The sequence below is a fragment of the Mobula hypostoma genome, chromosome 6 (assembly GCF_963921235.1).
Source record: "Mobula hypostoma chromosome 6, sMobHyp1.1, whole genome shotgun sequence".
Lineage (NCBI taxonomy): Eukaryota > Metazoa > Chordata > Chondrichthyes > Myliobatiformes > Myliobatidae > Mobula > Mobula hypostoma.
Window position 1 is genome coordinate 184,154,228 of NC_086102.1, and position 17,840 is coordinate 184,172,067.

Sequence of the window (17,840 nt, forward strand, 5' to 3'; positions counted from 1 at the left end):
AATTCCATAGCCACAATCGTGACTCAACACCAATTGTGATGGGTCGGCCACATCACCTGTATGCCTGAGTCCCGCCTCCCTAAGCAACTCCTGTTCAGCCAGTTCGAGGTTGCAAGGGGCATTCCTGGAGGGCAGTAAAAGCGGTTCAAGGACAATATCAAGACCCACCTGAGGAAAGTGCCACATCAACCTGAATGAATTGGAGAAATAAGCACGGTACTGGAAAAGCTGGAGGAGGACGGTCTATGAGGGGACTGCATAGCTCGAAGAATAACTCCACCATGCGATTGAGACTATGTGGCTTCAATGTAAAGAGACTGGGAAAGGCCTAACCAGCTACCTCTACCACCACTTCAATGACCTACACCAGCCTACACTGCAATAGGACTTGCAATCATCTCAAGACCCACAAGTGACCCGATCATCTACCAGCAGAAGAATCATACTCGACTACAAGATGATGATGATGATGATGATGTTAGTTGACTCAAGGGCATCGGTATTGATAACTGACCTACAATTGCCAACAACCGGAGAGGCTGTTTATATTACTGGTGTAGGAGAAATAAAACAGTAAAAGCAGGAAGAAGCAAGTCGCAAATAATTAAAATCGGCTGAGTGCAGCTTCCAGTGTATTTCTAGGTCTGTCCAAATAATGACGGTACTATTCTTGGACTAAGCATCTTAAGGGAAGCAGGAGACATTATAGAGATACAGGAAAGGGAGAAATAATATGGACAAGCCAGGTGCAGCGAACATATATAACCAGAAAACACAATACAGCCAGTGTAGACACACTGACAGCTGTTCAGGGTATAGTGAAGGAACTAAAACACCAGGGGATACTCAGAGAAAATGCGTCAACTAACTCGCCTGTAAAGAAGCCTGATGGATCATATCAGTTAACAATAGACTATACCGTCCTTAATAAGACTACAATGATACTTCATCCTATTGTGGCGACTCCTGCAACAATCCTGAATGCCTGTCTCCAGGACATAAGGTTTTCTCTGTCCTGCATATCGTTAATGGATTTTGGCAGCTCCCCTTAGTACCTGAGTCCCAAGACAGATTTGCCTTCACCTTGGCTGGGCAGCAGTATTTCCAGAACAGACTCCCCACAGGGATTCCACAATAGTCCAGCCATTTTTCATAAGGTCATGGCGCAGACTTTGGAAAAGCTCGATCTAATGCCCTACCGGTCGACCGTCTTGCAATATGTAGATAATCTAATTGCTTCAAAAGATGAAGCAGGTCATTTAGGGGCGAAAGCTAATGTTATGGAGATACTATGAGATTAGGGGTTTAAAATCAGTCCACATAAGGCTTAGAAAGGAAAGGAAACTGTACAGTACCGAGACTACATCATTTCCTAGGGGAGGAAGAACATCTCAGATGACAGACTTTTGGCAATCAGCTTCATGCCCTCCCAGTAAACGTACGCGGATTGAGGAAGGCAATGGGCCTACTCAATTACGGCCATAATTTCATACAGGGTTCTCAGCACTAGTGTCTCTGATACAGGCCTTGATTAAAGGAGGGAAGCCTCCGGGAGGAATGAAGGCAAGGCCGGATCAGGAAAAGGCTTTTACAGATAGCAAGAAAGCCCTGATCTCTACACCCAGGCAAGGATTACCAGATGTGGCTCATCCCTTTCACCAACACTGCAGCAATGAGGGAGGTACTACCACACTGTAGTGATGCAAGACCATGGGAACACAAGCAGACATCCCACCCTGCAAAAACTCATTTCAGGGAGGTAACACCATCAATTTGCGGGAGACTTCCGGGAGAGGTGGGATGTCTGCAATAGAGTAGCCAGCCAGCTAGTTTAAATAACATTAACTATGCTAATGAACGAATGACACCTGTTAAACTCACCTCAACATGTCTTTTACATTTTAACCCACCATGGGCAACAGAAAAGTCACTGTTGCAAACAGCGCAGCGAGCAACACTGTCATTATTTTGAACCCTATTAGGCAGGGGTACACTTTAGTGTAGTCTGGGGTGACGTACGTTTTAAATTTTTTTTGGAACACTCTGCCATGGCGCGCTCTTGCTCGCGCTCTCTCTCTCTCTCTCTCATGGTCACTCGCGCGCTCTCAAGCGTTCTCGCTTGCTTTCGCTCTCGCTCATGCGTTCTCGCTTGCTTTCTCTCTCGCTCTCTCGCGCGCTCTCTCTCGTGGTCACTCTCACGCTCTCTCTCAAAAAAATTGATTTCCGTGATATTGTATATAATTTGCGGGCATCAGGGAGCCACTATTAATATGCGGGAGACGCCCGGGAACTTCCTGGAGAGGTGGGATGTCTGCACAAGGCCAGAGGCCGGTCATTCAAGGAAACAGACAGTAGGACTCCCCTGCTGCGTAGCAGCTTTAGAATTCACCGTGTGGGCAGTGTGAGTAAATGAACCTGTTGTAATGATGGGACAACTCATACTACACACATCAAACCATTGCGGAGCTCCTCAATACTGGGAAGCTGAGAGAAGTCATCAACAGCAGAAGGGCAGGTGTTCAGCACGCACACCTAATACAACTGCTGAAAGCAGCGAGTCTGCCAGCAGAGGTGGTGGTAATTAAAGTTAAAGCTCACCAGAAAGGAGAGAGTGAGGAGCAGAAAGGAAAAGAGTGGGCAGGTAATACTGCAAAGAAGGCAGCAAAGGAACAAAAGGAAATTGAAATTGCAAGTGTGCAGGAAGAAATGACAGAAGCCAGTTTAGTAAAATTATATGCAAAGGAGGAAGAGAACAGAATGAGAAATGGAGCAGAAAGGGAACAAAGGAGGAACCAGATGGGAGCTGGACACACGGGCAGGAAGGGGTCATGGTGGCCCCACCATTATTAGGCAGGTACTCCCGAAGTTATATCATGGGGTGATACATCAGGGAAGGCAGAGCATGATCATTACCCTCTGGCATAACCCCAGTTGGGGCATAAAGCTACAGATGGCAAACCAGCCACAGCCGAGGGGACCCTAGAAAAACATTCAAATGGACTTCACGAGGCTTCTGCAAAAAGCACGGGAAAAGCTACAGCCTAGTAATTATGGATCACTTCACCCGGTGGGTAGAAGCTTTACCAGCAAGAGACTACACCGCTGCATGTATTCTAGTTCAGAAAATCCCCCCAGGGTGGGGAACCCCATTTCAGGTGGACTCTGATATGGGAGCACATTTCACAGGGAAAGTGATGAAGGAAATGTTCAAAGTTCATTTATTATCAACATATGCATACATTATACAACCTTGAGATTTGTCTCCTAACAGGCAGCCACGAAACAAAGAAACTCAAAAACAACCCCATATATATGAAAAAAGCCTAACACCCAGTGTGCAGAGAATAAAAAAAACACATCATGTCCACAAGAAAATAAAATAACCCATAAAAGACCAAATGTGCAATAGAAAAAAATATCATGCAAACAGTAACCGCAAGCAAATACAGGTGGCGCCCATTTTCCGAACGTTCGCTTTACGACACCTCGCTGTTACAAAAGACCTACATTAGTCACCTGTTTTCGCTAGCAGCGCGTGCCCAAACAGCTAAGCTCCTCCCCCGGAACTGCATTCTAGCCGGCATTGCTTAAACACGTGCTTTATCACGACTTATTTTGTGCATCCGTTAACAAGATGAGTTCTAAGGTATCGGAAGAACCTAAAAGAGCTCGTAACGGTGTTACACTTAGCGTAAAACTAGACATAATTAAGCGTTTCGATCGTGGTGAAGTAAGTAAGGGCATTGTCCGTGTGTTGAACTTGCCTGCGTCCACCATTCGCACTACTTATATGCAGAGAGAAAGAATCTTGAAAGCTGCTGATGTTACTGTTGGTTCCGCTCGTATCAAAGTGGTCTCTCTTAGTCAGCATCCAATAATGGATAAAATGGAAAGTCTATTGCGTGAGTGGATTGATGGATGTACAAGCGTGGTGTTCCATTAAGTTTTCTTATACTTAAGGAGAAATCAGTCAGTCTTTTTAATAAGCTGAAACAGAAAGTACTGGACAATGGTGATGAAAGTGTTGCGAAAGTGGAATTTAAAGTTAGTCATGGGTGCTTTGATCAGTTTCGGAGGCGAGAGCAGCTTCATAGTTTAAACCGTGGTCCCCAACCTCTGAGCCGAGGACCGATACATTGCCGCGAAGAATGCAGTGGTGCAGCTGTAGTCGGAATGCACCCAGCACATCTTTAAGAAAAAAGCCGAAATAAACGAGCTAATTCATTAGGTGCCACCCGCCACGTAAACGTCGGCCCAGATCAGAGGCGATTGCCGATTGCATCAGGTGGTTATTCGTATAAGTGTTTAACTGTGATGAAACTGCAATTTATTGGAGTCTTCCCGATTCCGGTAAGTGAAACTGCACTGTACATACATAATTTCTATTTTATATAGGTTGTGTATTTTTATGTGTTATTTGGTATGATTTAGCAGCTTCATAGCTTAGAGGTTACTGGAGAGAGTGTTTCTGCCAAGAGCGCTTCTGCGAGATTTTCGCTGGGCTACACAGCTCTGCAGAAAAGTATTTCTACTTTATATAGGCTGTGTATTTATCATATTATTCCTGCTTTTACTATATGTTACTGTTATTTTAGGTTTTATGTGTTATTTGGCATGATTTTGTAGGTTATTTTTTGGGTCTGAGAACGCTCAAAAATTTTTCCCATATTAATAAATGGTAATTGCTTATTCACTTTACGACATTCCAGCTTACGAACCGTTTCATAGGAACGCTCTACCTTTGGATAGCGGGGGAAACCTGTAGCGTTTCTGAACTGAAGTCTGCAAGAGTCGCACAGTTCAGTGCAGAGCCGAGTAAGATCACTGCTCCACAATGTAAATTGGCCTGTAGCTCACCTTGGGCCCTGACAGCCTGATCTTTCCAACACCTTGACCTTTTCAATCTGGCCTGTCACTTAGCTCACCATCTGAACATTGGGTTCTGCCACTTTGAGCAGTGATCTGACCCGGCCCATACCTTGGCTCGGGCCATGACACCCTGACCTTTTCAATCTGGCCTGGCACTATGCAACTCACCTTCTTATTGCCCCCACAGATAGAGCAGGGGATCAAGTGTACCGATTATCCGTGTAATGACAGAGAACCTAAGAGATGAACACCAGACCTGACCACAGTTGATGGAAGCACATCCATAGGAAACGCGAAGGCAGAAGACACTGACAGTGTAACAGAAACCCATGAACAGCATGCTAAAGTGTAATGGTAATAATACTCTAATGAAGGCTGGTTGCTGGAGGTAGATGATGAGTTGATTAGTACAGAATAGAAAAGATATTGAAGAAAATAGATGGGGAAGGGTTTAAGTTAAAGCAGAGACAGCTGCTTCCACAATTTCAATAGCATGGTAGACCGAGAAAGATTGCACACGGCATCTGAAGGCAGTCACCCCCAGCCTGAATGAGGAGCGAATACAAATGAGCTGGGCCCTTTCAGCACTCAGGCCAGTGATCGATTGGCTAGTTTGGAAGGGGGTGTCACCAGGAAAAGATCCTTGCAGACATTCAAATAGAGACCACCCCAACCCCTTCCTGTACATCGATGAGAGGGCCTGTGAGCCAGATGCACTTACCTTGCTGGTGCCCCCGGAAAGACAGAGTTTTAGCTACCAGAAAATGAAGAGGTGAAGAGGAGGAATGTGGTTGAGCTGGAATCAGCCTGCAGGGGAAGAGCCAACAAGCATACAAACAAAGACACATTTTGAAAGACTGTAGTCCAAATTTCTGGAACAATCTCTCTACTTAGCATTTTGTAGACAGCGATTAGGGATGATAGGGTAAATGTAGATACACATAAAATAATTGGGGGGGGGGAGGGAGAATTCTGAAGCAGGGCATTTCTGCTGCCTAGTTGAATAGATCCTCCTAAGATTGGCCTTTCCAGGTACAAAATTTATTCTTGTCCAGGACGGCCAAGAGGAGGGACTGTTAGAGTGATTTTTTGGGCACATTTACATTTAGCAAATGACTTTGGCCACCAGTCTTCATATGAATTCTGGACTTAATCTGGTGTGCAGCTCTGAACAATGAGTTTCTAAAGTCCGTGAATCACAGACCAGACAATGCTAATTAAAGTTCAGTTGGATGTCTATAGTGTGGGTGCCAGTCGGGAGGTGTGGAGTTTGTGTGCAGTTTCAAAGAAACATTGTCGACACAATGTAAATATGGAATTGTCCTTTGATGTTCAGCACATAATATTTTGAGCCAGCCAGACCTTTCGACCAAAAGCATCTCCACGATGCCTGCTGTACCTTGTTTTGTCAAACAAAGAAGATGCTTCATATCTATCAGTAATTTTCTCTGGTGAGTTCATTCATACAACAGGGGGTGATGTCCAAGATGAACCAGGTAAACAAGCCAAGAGATGAGTAGGAGAGTCTATCACAATCAAAAAGAGGGAGTCCATTAGAAAGAGGAACAAGACACTATTACCAAAAGAGATAGAGGATATCATTAAATTGAAAGTAGATATACAGTGGAAAGGACTTGTGGCAGAGCAGAGAACTGGGAAATTTTTAGGATTCATCTGAAGACAAAAAGTCTCAATAAAGGGAGAAAATGAATTAATTGTGACAGAAAATGTGCAGTTGCCATATTATAAAAATAAGGGGAGCTATGTGTGGATTCTCCAGAAAATAAGGCTGATCAATTATTAGAGAGGAAAAAAATTACATATGTTGAACAACACACATAAAAATTGCCAGTGAACACAGCAGGCCAGGCAGTATTTCTAGGAAGAAGTACAGTCGACATTTTGGGCCGAGACCCTTCGTCAGGACTAACTGAAGGAAGAGCTAGTAAGAGATTTGAAAGTGGGAGGGGGAGATCCAAAATGATAGGAGAAGACAGGAGGGGGAGGGATGGAGCCAAGAGCTGGACAGGTGATTGGCAAAAGGGATATGAGAGGATCATGGGACAGGAGGCCTAGGGAGAAGGAAAAGGGGGAGGGGGGAAAAACCCAGAGGATGGGCAAGGGGTATAGTGAGAGGGACAGAGGGAGAAAAAGGAGAGAAAGAGAAAGAATGTGTGTATATAAATAAATAACGGATGGGGTACGAGGGGGAGGTGGGGCATTAGCAGAAGTTAGAGAAGTCAATGCTCATGCCATCAGGTTGGAGGCTACCCAGACGGAATATAAGGTGTTGTTCCTCCAACCCGAGCGTGGCTACATCTTTACAGTAGAGGAGGCCGTGGATAGACATATCAGAATGGGAATGGGACATACGTTGAACTATCTTTTTTTGCACCAATTTTCACTGTGGAAGATGTTGTTAGCATCCCCAAGACCCCACACAGGCCATTTTGAAGTATCTAATAGAACTTACAGTTACAAGAAATAAAGTTTTGGAGAAACTAAAGGGGAAGGGGAAGAAGAAAAGGGGGCTAAAGGCAGATAAGTCATCAAGACCTAACAGAATGCACACTAGTGGGAAGCACCATCAGTTGTAACTTTCCATAACTTAATCAACTCCAGGTGGTTATCAGAACATTAGAAAACAACAAATACAAAAATACAAAGCCCTTGCAACACACATAAAGTGCTGGAGGAACTCAGCAGGCTAAGAGAGAGAAAGCGAGAGAGAGAGAGCACGAGAATGAATGCAAAGCTCTTGTTCAAAAAAGGAGAAAAGCAGAAGGTTTGCTAGTTTAATGGCTATTATTGGCAAGGTGCCAAAGTCAATAATCAAAGCAGAAATCACTTATTTAGAAAAAAATGAATATAATTAAACATAGTCAATGTGGTTTTGTGCAAGGTTAATCACATTTGACTAGTTTGCAGGAATTCTTCGGTGATGTAACAGGGAGGTTTGAGAGAGTGTATTTAAACTTCCAAAAGGCATTTGACAAGGTGCCACAAAGCAAGCTGGCACACAAAACTAAAAGCTCATGTACCAGAGGAAGTGTGTTACACGAGGCCCTCCATTGGCTGGGGTCAACCATGGATATTGCATCCTAGCTGCCTACGTGATACATAAGCCAGGGCAGTATGATATGGAGAGAAAGCTGTTGCACATGCAGCAGGCTCCCTCTCTCCATGCAACTGATGAATCCAAAGGAATGGCAGAGACGGATAGAGTTTGGCACCAGTAGCATTGCAGAAGTTGTTAATCAGCGTTGAGCTCCAGCTCTGGATTCCCCTCACCACCCCCAACCCAGTGGGTATTGCCACAAAGCAGCAGAGGATTAAGATCAGAGTTTTCCTTCTCCTAAAAGAGCTGCTAACCATAGCTGATGAGCCACACCTGCCCAAAGTGACTGGCTTGAAGGCATCAGTAACCTGCCTTTCCCCTTCTCCTGTCAGTAGAAACAGTTCCACTGGGTTTAGTAGCTAAGCCACACATGAAGGTCAGGAATTGAATTGAAGGTTACAATGAATTGAAAACTGGCTATCGCATCAAAAAGAGCTGGAATAAATTGGTCCTTTTCAGACAGCAAAGCAGTAACTTGTGAAGTACCAGAGATCAGTTCTTGACCCTGCCTTTGTTTGTTATTCACATTATTGACCTGGAGGAAGGAACCATCCAAGGTTTCCAAATTTGCTGCTGATGCAAAAGTAGGAATAAAGCCCTGCTGTGGCCCTGCAATGGGATAGGGATAAACTGAGTGAGTGGGCAAAAGACAAGTAAATGAAGTTTCATGTGGGGAAATTCATGGTCATGTGCTCAGTAAGATAAATCAAAAGGCGAAGTTGGTGAAGCACAGAGGAATCTAAGACACAAAAAGCTAACAGACAGGTCCAACAAGTAGTTAAGAAGCCAAACATTACTTTAGACTTCATTGCAGAAGAATTGGAGATTAAAAAAAAAAGTAGGCTTTGTTGTTATTGTACAAGATACTAATGAAGCCTCACACGAAATAGATTTGGTCCCTATCCAGCTGGAGAAAAAAATAGCCAAATTGGAAGCAGTACAAAGCACATTCACCAGCTAATTCATGGAATGAGAGAGCTATTACTAAGAGATGAAATAATTTGGACTATTCCTTGGAGTTTCAAAGAACAAGGAGTTACCTTACTCAAAAACACATTATTCCAACCACTGAGCACATCTACATGTAATACTGTTGTAAGAAAGCTGCTACCATTATTAGCGATCCCCACCACCTAGGCCACACTCTTTTCTCACTTCTGCCATCAGGTAGAAGGTACAGGCGCCTCACCAAGTTCAACAACAATTACTACCCTAGAACTATTGGGCTTCAGAACAAAAGGGGATAACTACACTTACTTGCCCATTGAGATGTTCCCAAAATCAATGATCTCACTTTAATGACTCTTTCATGTTATCTAGTGTTTTCGTTAGTTATTATCATTTATTTATACAGGTGTCCCCTGCTTTTCGAACGTTCGCTTTACGAAACCTCACTGTTACGAAAGACCTACACTAGTACCCTGTTTTCGCTAACAGAAGGTGTTTTCACTGTTACGAAAAAAGGCAGCGCGTGCCCCGAGCAGCCGCTCTCCCCCGGATTCGGAACGGCATTCTCGCCGGCATTGCTTAAACACATGCCTGTGAGCATCCGTTAGCAAGATGAGTTCTACGGTATTGGAAAAGGCTGAAAGAGCTCATAAGGGTGTTACGCTTAGCGTAAAACTAGACATAATTAAGCGTTTGGATCGTGGTGAACGAAGTAAGGACTAGCAACACACATCAAAGTTGCTGGTGAACGCAGCAGGCCCTTCATGTCTCGGCCTGAAACGTCGACTGCACCTCTTCCTAGAGATGCTGCCTGGCCTGCTGCGTTCACCAGCAACTTTGATGTGTGTTGCTTGAATTTCCAGCATCTGCAGAATTCCTGTTGTTTGCAGAAGTAAGGACTAAGTGAGTTTGGCCTGTGGAAGCTGACGAAGATGACGTTGAAGAGGTTTTGGCATCCCATGACCAAGAACTGATAGATGAAGAGCTGATGCAATTGCAAGAGGAAAAGATAACAATCGAAACCGAATGAGTAATGATAAAGTACGACTTTAATTTTGAAAGGGTACGTCGGTTTAGGGGATATTTGCAGGATGGTTTGAGTGCTTACAAAGAACTGTATGATAGAAAACTGCGCGAGGCTCAGCAGTCAAGCAAGCCTTCCACATCAGTCACAGCAGATGATGAACTTCGACCTTCGACATCGAGGCAGGCAGTCATAGAAGATGAGCTGCCTGCTCTAATGGAAATAGACGACGAGATGACACCCCAGTGTCTCACCACCCCAACTCCCAGGCCGCGGACAGATACCGATTCGCGGAGAATGCAGCGGTAGCCGGGAGACACACAGCACACCTTTAAGAAAAAAGCCGAAATAAACATGCTAATTAATTAGGTGCCGCCCGGCACGTAATTGTCGGCCCAGATCAGAGGCGATGCAATCGGAAATCAGCACTGATCTGGGCCGACAATTACATGCCGGCAGCACTTAATTAATTAGCATGCTTATTTTGGCTTTTTTCTTAAAGATGTGCTGGGTGCCTCCCAGCTACCGCTGTACCCCCGCATGCTTCACGGATCGGTATCAGTCGGCGGCCCGGAGGGTGGGGGCCACTGCACCACCCCAACCTGCGACGACTCAGTCTAACACACCACCATCAGTATGCTCGCTCTCTTCCCAATTCCAGTAAGTGATACTACACTGTACATATATTATTTCTACTTTATATCGGCTGTGTATTTTTATGTCATTTGGTATGATTTGACAGCTTCATAGCTTAAAGGTTACTGGAGAGCGCGTGCGCCGTGTTTTTGCCAATGGCGCCTGTGTGAGATTTTCGCTACGGAGAACAGTTCAGGCAATGATTGTGGAAAAGTATTTCCACTTTATATAGGCTGTGTATTTATCGTATTATTCCTGCTTTTACTATATGTTACTGTTATTTTAGGTTTTATGTGTTATTTGGCATGATTTGGTAGATTATTTTCGGGTCTGCGAACGCTCACAAAATTTTCCCATATAAATAAACGGTAATTGCTTCTTTGCTTTACGACATTCCAGCTTACGAACCGTTTCATAGGAACGCTCTACCTTCGGATGGCGGGGGGGGGGGGGGGCGGGAAATGACCTGTATTTGCATTTGCAGTTTCTTGTCTTCTGTACTCTGGCTGATCTTTCATTGATTCTGTTATAGTTACTATTCTATAGATTTGCTGAGTATGCCCACAGGAAAATGAATCTCAGGGTTGTATACGGTGACATAAGTGTACATTGATAATAAAATTTACTTTGAACTTTGACTCAACAGATGCCTAACAGAGTAAAAGTTAGGCTATTTTCACTCGTGGGAGAATCTTGGAGAATACAAACAGTCATTTAACTGATTTAAAACTCGTTAATATCTTCTCGCAGTTGCTGGAGAACCTCTGGAATTGTCGGCCTCAGAGGTTGGATCATAAAAATTAAAGTGGTATTGGATAAATATTTGATAATTTGAAGGGGGGCATGTAGAAAAGGTGCAGAAATGGTGTCAAGACCAGCCATGATCTTATTAAATGCTGGAGTAGGCATGAAATGCTTGAGGGCCTAGTTCCACTCCACTTTTTTCACATAATCTATTTTCACTTATCACAGGTTTGTTTTCATATTTCAAATTGTTTTTTAGTTCTCCTTTGCCAAGTCTTACAATGCTCCTTATCCTCAGATTTATAGTCATTTCTGTTATTTGACTTTTAGAAAAAAAGTTATGTGGCAGAGTTCATTAAAAAGTGGTCTTCAAGTCACACTTAAGGAATAATGATAAATTTCAAAAATAAAAGATCCTTTTATTTTAATCTTAAAACCAAATGTGTTTCATTTATGATTGGCAAGAGAAATTAAAGTCAAAGGAAGAAACTTAATATTTCATTATTAAGGTTGCATCCTCATGCCTTAATGGTTTCCTTCAGAAAGATTTAAGACCCAAATTATGCATGGAGTTACATCACTTTCAAATTCAATATCCTACCTTCCTCAAAAGGCCGTTTGATTAGAAGATTATCAATTAAACTTTTCTCACTACCTAAACAAATTCCAAAATTGCTTCCTTCCTAGTTGGTTCCTCACCATATGACGCTAGAGAACAATCTTGTATATAGTCCACAATCTCTTTTACAATTCCCTGCAGTCACCCAAACTACTGAACTATTGAAATAATAATAAGTAAGCAATAAATATTGAGAGCATGAGATGAAGAGTCCTGGACAGCGAGTCCACAGGTGGTGGGAACATTTCAATGATGGGGCAAGTGAAGTTGAGTGACGTCATCCCTTTGGTTAAAGAGCCTGATGGTTGAAGCTACCTGACAGAACAGCAACCCCATTTTGTGTATTGTCAAGGAAACTTGGACCAAAAACATATACACCCTGGCTCTTGGCTCCTACCTTAATACTGTTGACCTGATGAATCCAGTCCACATACAGTACATGATTAAAGTCCTCATGGTTACTGTATCACACATACCTAATTTATACTGATTTGTCCCACTCAAAATCGCAAACTACAATTTGAAGACTTATAAATAATGTCTGCCAATATTGAACTTTGCCATGTCTTACTCTGTTCCAAACTGACTTATAGTTCTACATCATAACCTGCAGAGCCAAGAAAACTTAACACATTGAGCTCTTCCTTTTTATTCTGCCTTATCACCTGTACCTTTTCTAGAAGTCAAATATCACTGAACATTCAGCTCCCATCTTTTCCAAAATAGAATTAGGGTCATACCATTAATTCATCTTTCTTGCTGCAAATACAGTGAGCATTAGATATAGTGTCAATTCAACACCTACTACTTTCAATACTAGGATCCCAATTTGCCACTTGCCTTAGCTTCCCCTATTTATTTTGCCTACTACTTGTCCAACTTCTAATTCCTGCATTGGTGTTCCTTTCCAATTTTTTGAGACAGCGCGGAATAGGCCCTTCCGACCCTTTGAGCTGTGGCGGGGGGGGGGGGAAGAAGAATACACAAAGAAAACGCACGTGGTCATAGGGAGAACTTACAAACTCCTTACTGACGGCAGTGGGAAATAAACCCGGATCGCTGGTACTGAAAAGTGCTGTGCGAACGACTACTCAACCGTGCCATTCCCAAATTTCCTTGGAGATTCCAAACCTCTTGCTTTTGCCTCCCCAACAGCACAAAACACCAACCACCCAGCCCAGCAAATACTGGCTCCAGTCCTAACGTTCTAGTTAATACGTGTTCTACTTTCTCCATGAACTATCTCAATGCCTCAAATCTAAAAGCTTCCCACCTGGATATCCCCGTGCAGCCACATATTAGTTACCCTATCTCTGTACTTGTTACATGTGGCATTGAGACTTCCACCATAAAGATCCTGCTTTTGTTAAACCTTTTTCCAAGCTCCCCAGAATTCATCCTTTTAGCCATCCACACCACTGGTATTATTGAAGTCCACAATCTCTTTTTGCAATTCCCTGCAGTCACCCAAACTACTGAACTATTGAAATAATAATAAGTAAGCAATAAATATTGAGAGCATGAGATGAAGAGTCCTGGACAGCGAGTCCACAGGTGGTGGGAACATTTCAATGATGGGGCAAGTGAAGTTGAGTGACGTCATCCCTTTGGTTAAAGAGCCTGATGGTTGAAGCTACCTGACAGAACAGCAACCCCATTTTGTGTATTGTCAAGGAAACTTGGACCAAAAATGTATACGCCCTGGCTTTTGTGCCCGTATTCACTTATTAATATTCCTGATTTATCATTCTATTACTTTGGCTGCCAAGACACAAGACAAAGTAAAAGCAGGCCCCATTTGTTGTAATAATGCTAACAGAAAATCATTCTGGATCAAATGAGTTTCAGTGCTCAGCACATTAGCAAATTGCTACCCACAAGCAAAACTGGCAGCTACAGATTGGTGAAAATGAAACACAAATACAGTGTATCTGATGTGTCAATGGGGAAAGGAGCCTGGATTCTCTGTTGGTGTCTCGGTGTACAATCTGAGGACCTCCAATCGGAACCAACGATTATGTGGAACATTTCAGCGCAAATTCCAAAGTAGCCGAACACTCTCAGCAGCTGTGAAATACTCTGCGTGAATCATATATCCCACCCAGGGATTCGAAAGGAACGTTTCGGTCTGGACCAAGCCTGCAAAAACAGGAATGCCCCTAAATCGCCAGGGAGCTCCTTAGTCCCACCTCTAGGAGCGGCGCCCGCCCCCCAGAGTTGCTCCTTAAGCCGGGCGGAGACTACCACCAAGCCCCGGCGCCCGATGCCGGAGGGCCCAACGCCGCCCTATTTCCCCGCGGCTCGCCCGCATCCATACCGTGCTTTGGTTGCCGGTGGGACTATCTGTGTCCTGACTGGACTGGAGCTCAGGCTCAGCCTGGGGTTCCCAGTTCCTCCCCGCCGACACCTGCTCCGCTTCCTCCTGCCTCCCGACCTGATCTGCCATCATCCACCACTCCACACTGCGCAGCCGCGGCCTGCGGCCCTCCGACCTCGGTCCACGGTTAAAGGCACAGCGCACTCTGGCCCGCTGAAAGATCCCGCAGTGGGTGCACCCTGCTTCGGGGACTCACCGTACCAATCAGTGAGTTGGAGGTTGTAAACAGTTATACATGACCTCAAAATAACCCATCAAACTGTTTCCAGTGAGGCTCTGGGTATGTACTCGCCGGAATTCGTTGCCACAGGCGGCCGTGGAGGCCAAGTCATTGAGTATATTTACGACAGAGGCTGAAAGATTGTTCATTAGTCAGGGCATGAAGGGATATGGGGAGAAGGCAAGAAGCTGGGGCTGAGAGGGAAATGGATTAGCCATGATGAAATGGCGAATCAGACTTGATGGGCCAAATGGCCTAGTTCAGCTCCTATATCTTATGGTCTTTATTCAAAAAAATATAACCATATAACCATTACAGAACGGAAACAGGCCATCTCGGCCCTTCTAGTCCGTGCCCAACGCTTACTCTCACCTAGTCCCATCTAGCTGCACTCAGCCCATAACCCTCCATTCCTTTCCTGTCCATATACCTATCCAATTTGACTTTAAATGACAAAATCAAACCTGCCTCTACCACTTGTAATTCTACCCATGACTGTGACTGTGGATTTCAGATGCAGTGGTCCTAAATGGAAATATCTGATCATTCCCTTTACAGCTGCACGCAAAATATTGTCGCTGCTTGACGGCATCATCTTACCTTTAGTTAAGACACAGAGCCAAACAATTTTGACTGAAGCCATCTGGTTAAAAAGAGAAAGAAATAGAAAATAAAAATATGCTTTCAAGTGACACACACAAAATGCTGGTGAATGCAGCAGGCCAGGCAGCATCTATAGGAAGAGGTACAGTCGATGTTTCAGGCCGAGACCCTTCGTCAGGACTAACTGAAAGAAGAGATATCAGTTAGTCCTGACGAAGGGTCTCGGCCTGAAACGTCGACTGTACCTCTTCCTATAGATGCTGCCCGGCCTGCTGTGTTACACCAGCATTTTGTGTGTGTTGCTTGAATTTCCAGCATCTGCAGATTTCCTCATGTTTGCGTTTTTAAAAATATGCATTCGTTCATTTGTCTATTGTGCAACAAACGAGAACCACTTTAGTCATCTGCGATTCATAGGGACTTGACTGGTTTATGGCTATGCAGATGGCTGGAGAGGCCATAAAATCCTCGAAAAGTTATTTGGCAGTGTGGACAAAAGATAGCAGCCATGTTGTTGGGTTGGGGGTCACTGGCTCTGACTTTTGTGGCCAGTCCTTTCTGCTTTGTGTGTCACTGCACTCTTATGGAGGAAGGAAATACACATTATATAAAAAAAATTAACTTCCCAATGAAAGCTGAGCATTTTCTGCAGAAATTGATTTGAGCCCTGGTTTGCCAAAAGCAATTAATCTCAATGTCAGTCTCAGTGATTGAAATCAGTTGTATCCAGTCATCTCCATTCTATAAGGCGAGAGTTTTGTCAAGTTATGGAGCCTTAATCACACAACATAGAGAGAATCCAGCATGTTATATCAACCGTATGGTAGTTAATTGGCCCTATTTCTACAGTGAACAAAGGCAGAGAATACAGATATCACACATTGGTGTAACAATATTTACATACAAACATTTATATATATAATTCCTATGTTATTGATTTCAGAAACAGCATCAGGTTTAATATCACCGGCATATGTTGTGAAATTTGGTGTTTTTGTGGCAGCAGTACAATGCAATACATAATAAATACAGCCAACACACTTTTCGTCCCTCTTCCCTCTGGGAGAAGGCTCAGGAGCTTGAAGACTCGTACAGCCAGATTTGAGAACAGCTTCCTTCCAACTGTGATAAGACTGCTGAACGGATCCTGACCCGGATCTGGGCCGTACCCTCCAAATATCTGGACCTGCCTCTCGGTTTTTTTGCACTACCTTACTTTCCATTTTTCTATTTTCTATTTATGATTTCTAATTTAATTTTTTTAATATTTACTAATTTTTACTACTTTTAATATTTAATATTTGTAATCCAGGGAGCGGGAAGCGCAGAATCAAATATCGCTGTGATGATTGTATGTTCTAGTATCAACTGTTTGGTGACAATAAAGTAGAAAGTATGATAAAAACTGAATTACAGTAAATGTATATATAATAAAATAGTTCAATTAAATAAGTCGTGCATAAAAAGTAATGAGGTAGTGTTAGGTGAGGCAACACTTCACCTGTGAGTTTGTGGGGGTCATCTACTGTAACTGGTGCTCCCGATGTATATCGGTGAGACCCGATATACGTTTGTACATTGGGAGACTGCTATGTCAGAAAAAGTGGAATCTCCCAGTAGCCAACCATTTTAATTCTACATCCCATTCCCATTCCAACATGTCAGTCCATGGCCTCCTCTACTGTCGTGATGAGCCCACACTCAAGTTGTAGGAGCAACATCTATATTCCATCTGGGTAGCCTCTAATCTGACTGGCGTGAACATTGATTTCTTGAACTTCCGGTATTAATTCCCCCATCACCTTTTCCCTCTCTCACCTTATCTCCTTACCTGCCCATTACCTCCCCCTGGTGCTCCTCCCCCTTCCTTTTCTTCCATGGCCTTCTGTCCTCTCCTATCAGATTCTCCCTCCTCCAGCCCTTTATTCCTTTCACCAATAGACCTCCCGGCTCTTTACTTCACCCCTCACCCTCTTCAGTTTTCACTTATCACTTACTACATTGTATTTCTTCCTCCCTCCCCCATCTTCTTACTCTGACTTCTCATCTTTTTTTCTCCAGTCCTGATGAAGGGTCTCGGCCCAAAACATCTACTGTACTCTTTTCCATAGATGCTGCCTGACCTGCTGAGTTCCTCCAGCATTTTGTGTGCGTTCATAGGTTTAATGTCCGTTCAGAAAAGTGATGGCTGAGGGGAAGAAGCTGTTCCTGAATCACTGAGTATGTGCCTTCAGACTCCTGTACCTCCTTCCTGATGGTAGAAATGAGAAGAGGGCATGACCTTGGTGATGGAGTCCCTTCGTGATGGATGCTGCCTTTTTGGGCATTGCTCCTTAAAGATGTCCTGGATACTACAGAGGCTGGTGCCCACGATGGAGATGACTAAGTTCACAACTTTCTGCAGCTTCTTTCAATCCTGTGCAGTAGCAACCCCCTACCCCCATAGCAGATGGTAATGCAGCCAGTTAGAATGCTCCCCACAGTACATCCGTAGAAGTTTGCTTTATAATAAGTCTCCTATGGTGATATCTGATGTAATTAGAGGTTACATGACCTTGGATCACTCTGATTTTCCATAGACAATATCACACTACATAATAAACTACACCAATTTTATAAACCATTGCATGTTAGAAGGAAACACAAGGAATTAAGTGCAGACTGGAAGCAGTCAGCCTTAGC

The 17,840-nt window shown here is 43.7% G+C and overlaps 1 protein-coding gene across 1 annotated transcript in view; it reads right to left on the bottom strand.

Annotated features, from left to right (window-relative positions):
* Nucleotides 1-14,587, bottom strand: part of snx4 (sorting nexin 4) — an 86,105-nt gene extending 71,518 nt beyond the window's left edge. Inside the window, exon 1 of the mRNA XM_063052424.1 lies at nt 14,276-14,587. Coding sequence (XP_062908494.1) covers nt 14,276-14,407 — 132 coding nt within the window. The 5' untranslated portion in view covers nt 14,408-14,587. The remainder of the gene's footprint in view (nt 1-14,275) is intronic.
* Nucleotides 14,588-17,840: the final 3,253 nt, after the last annotated feature.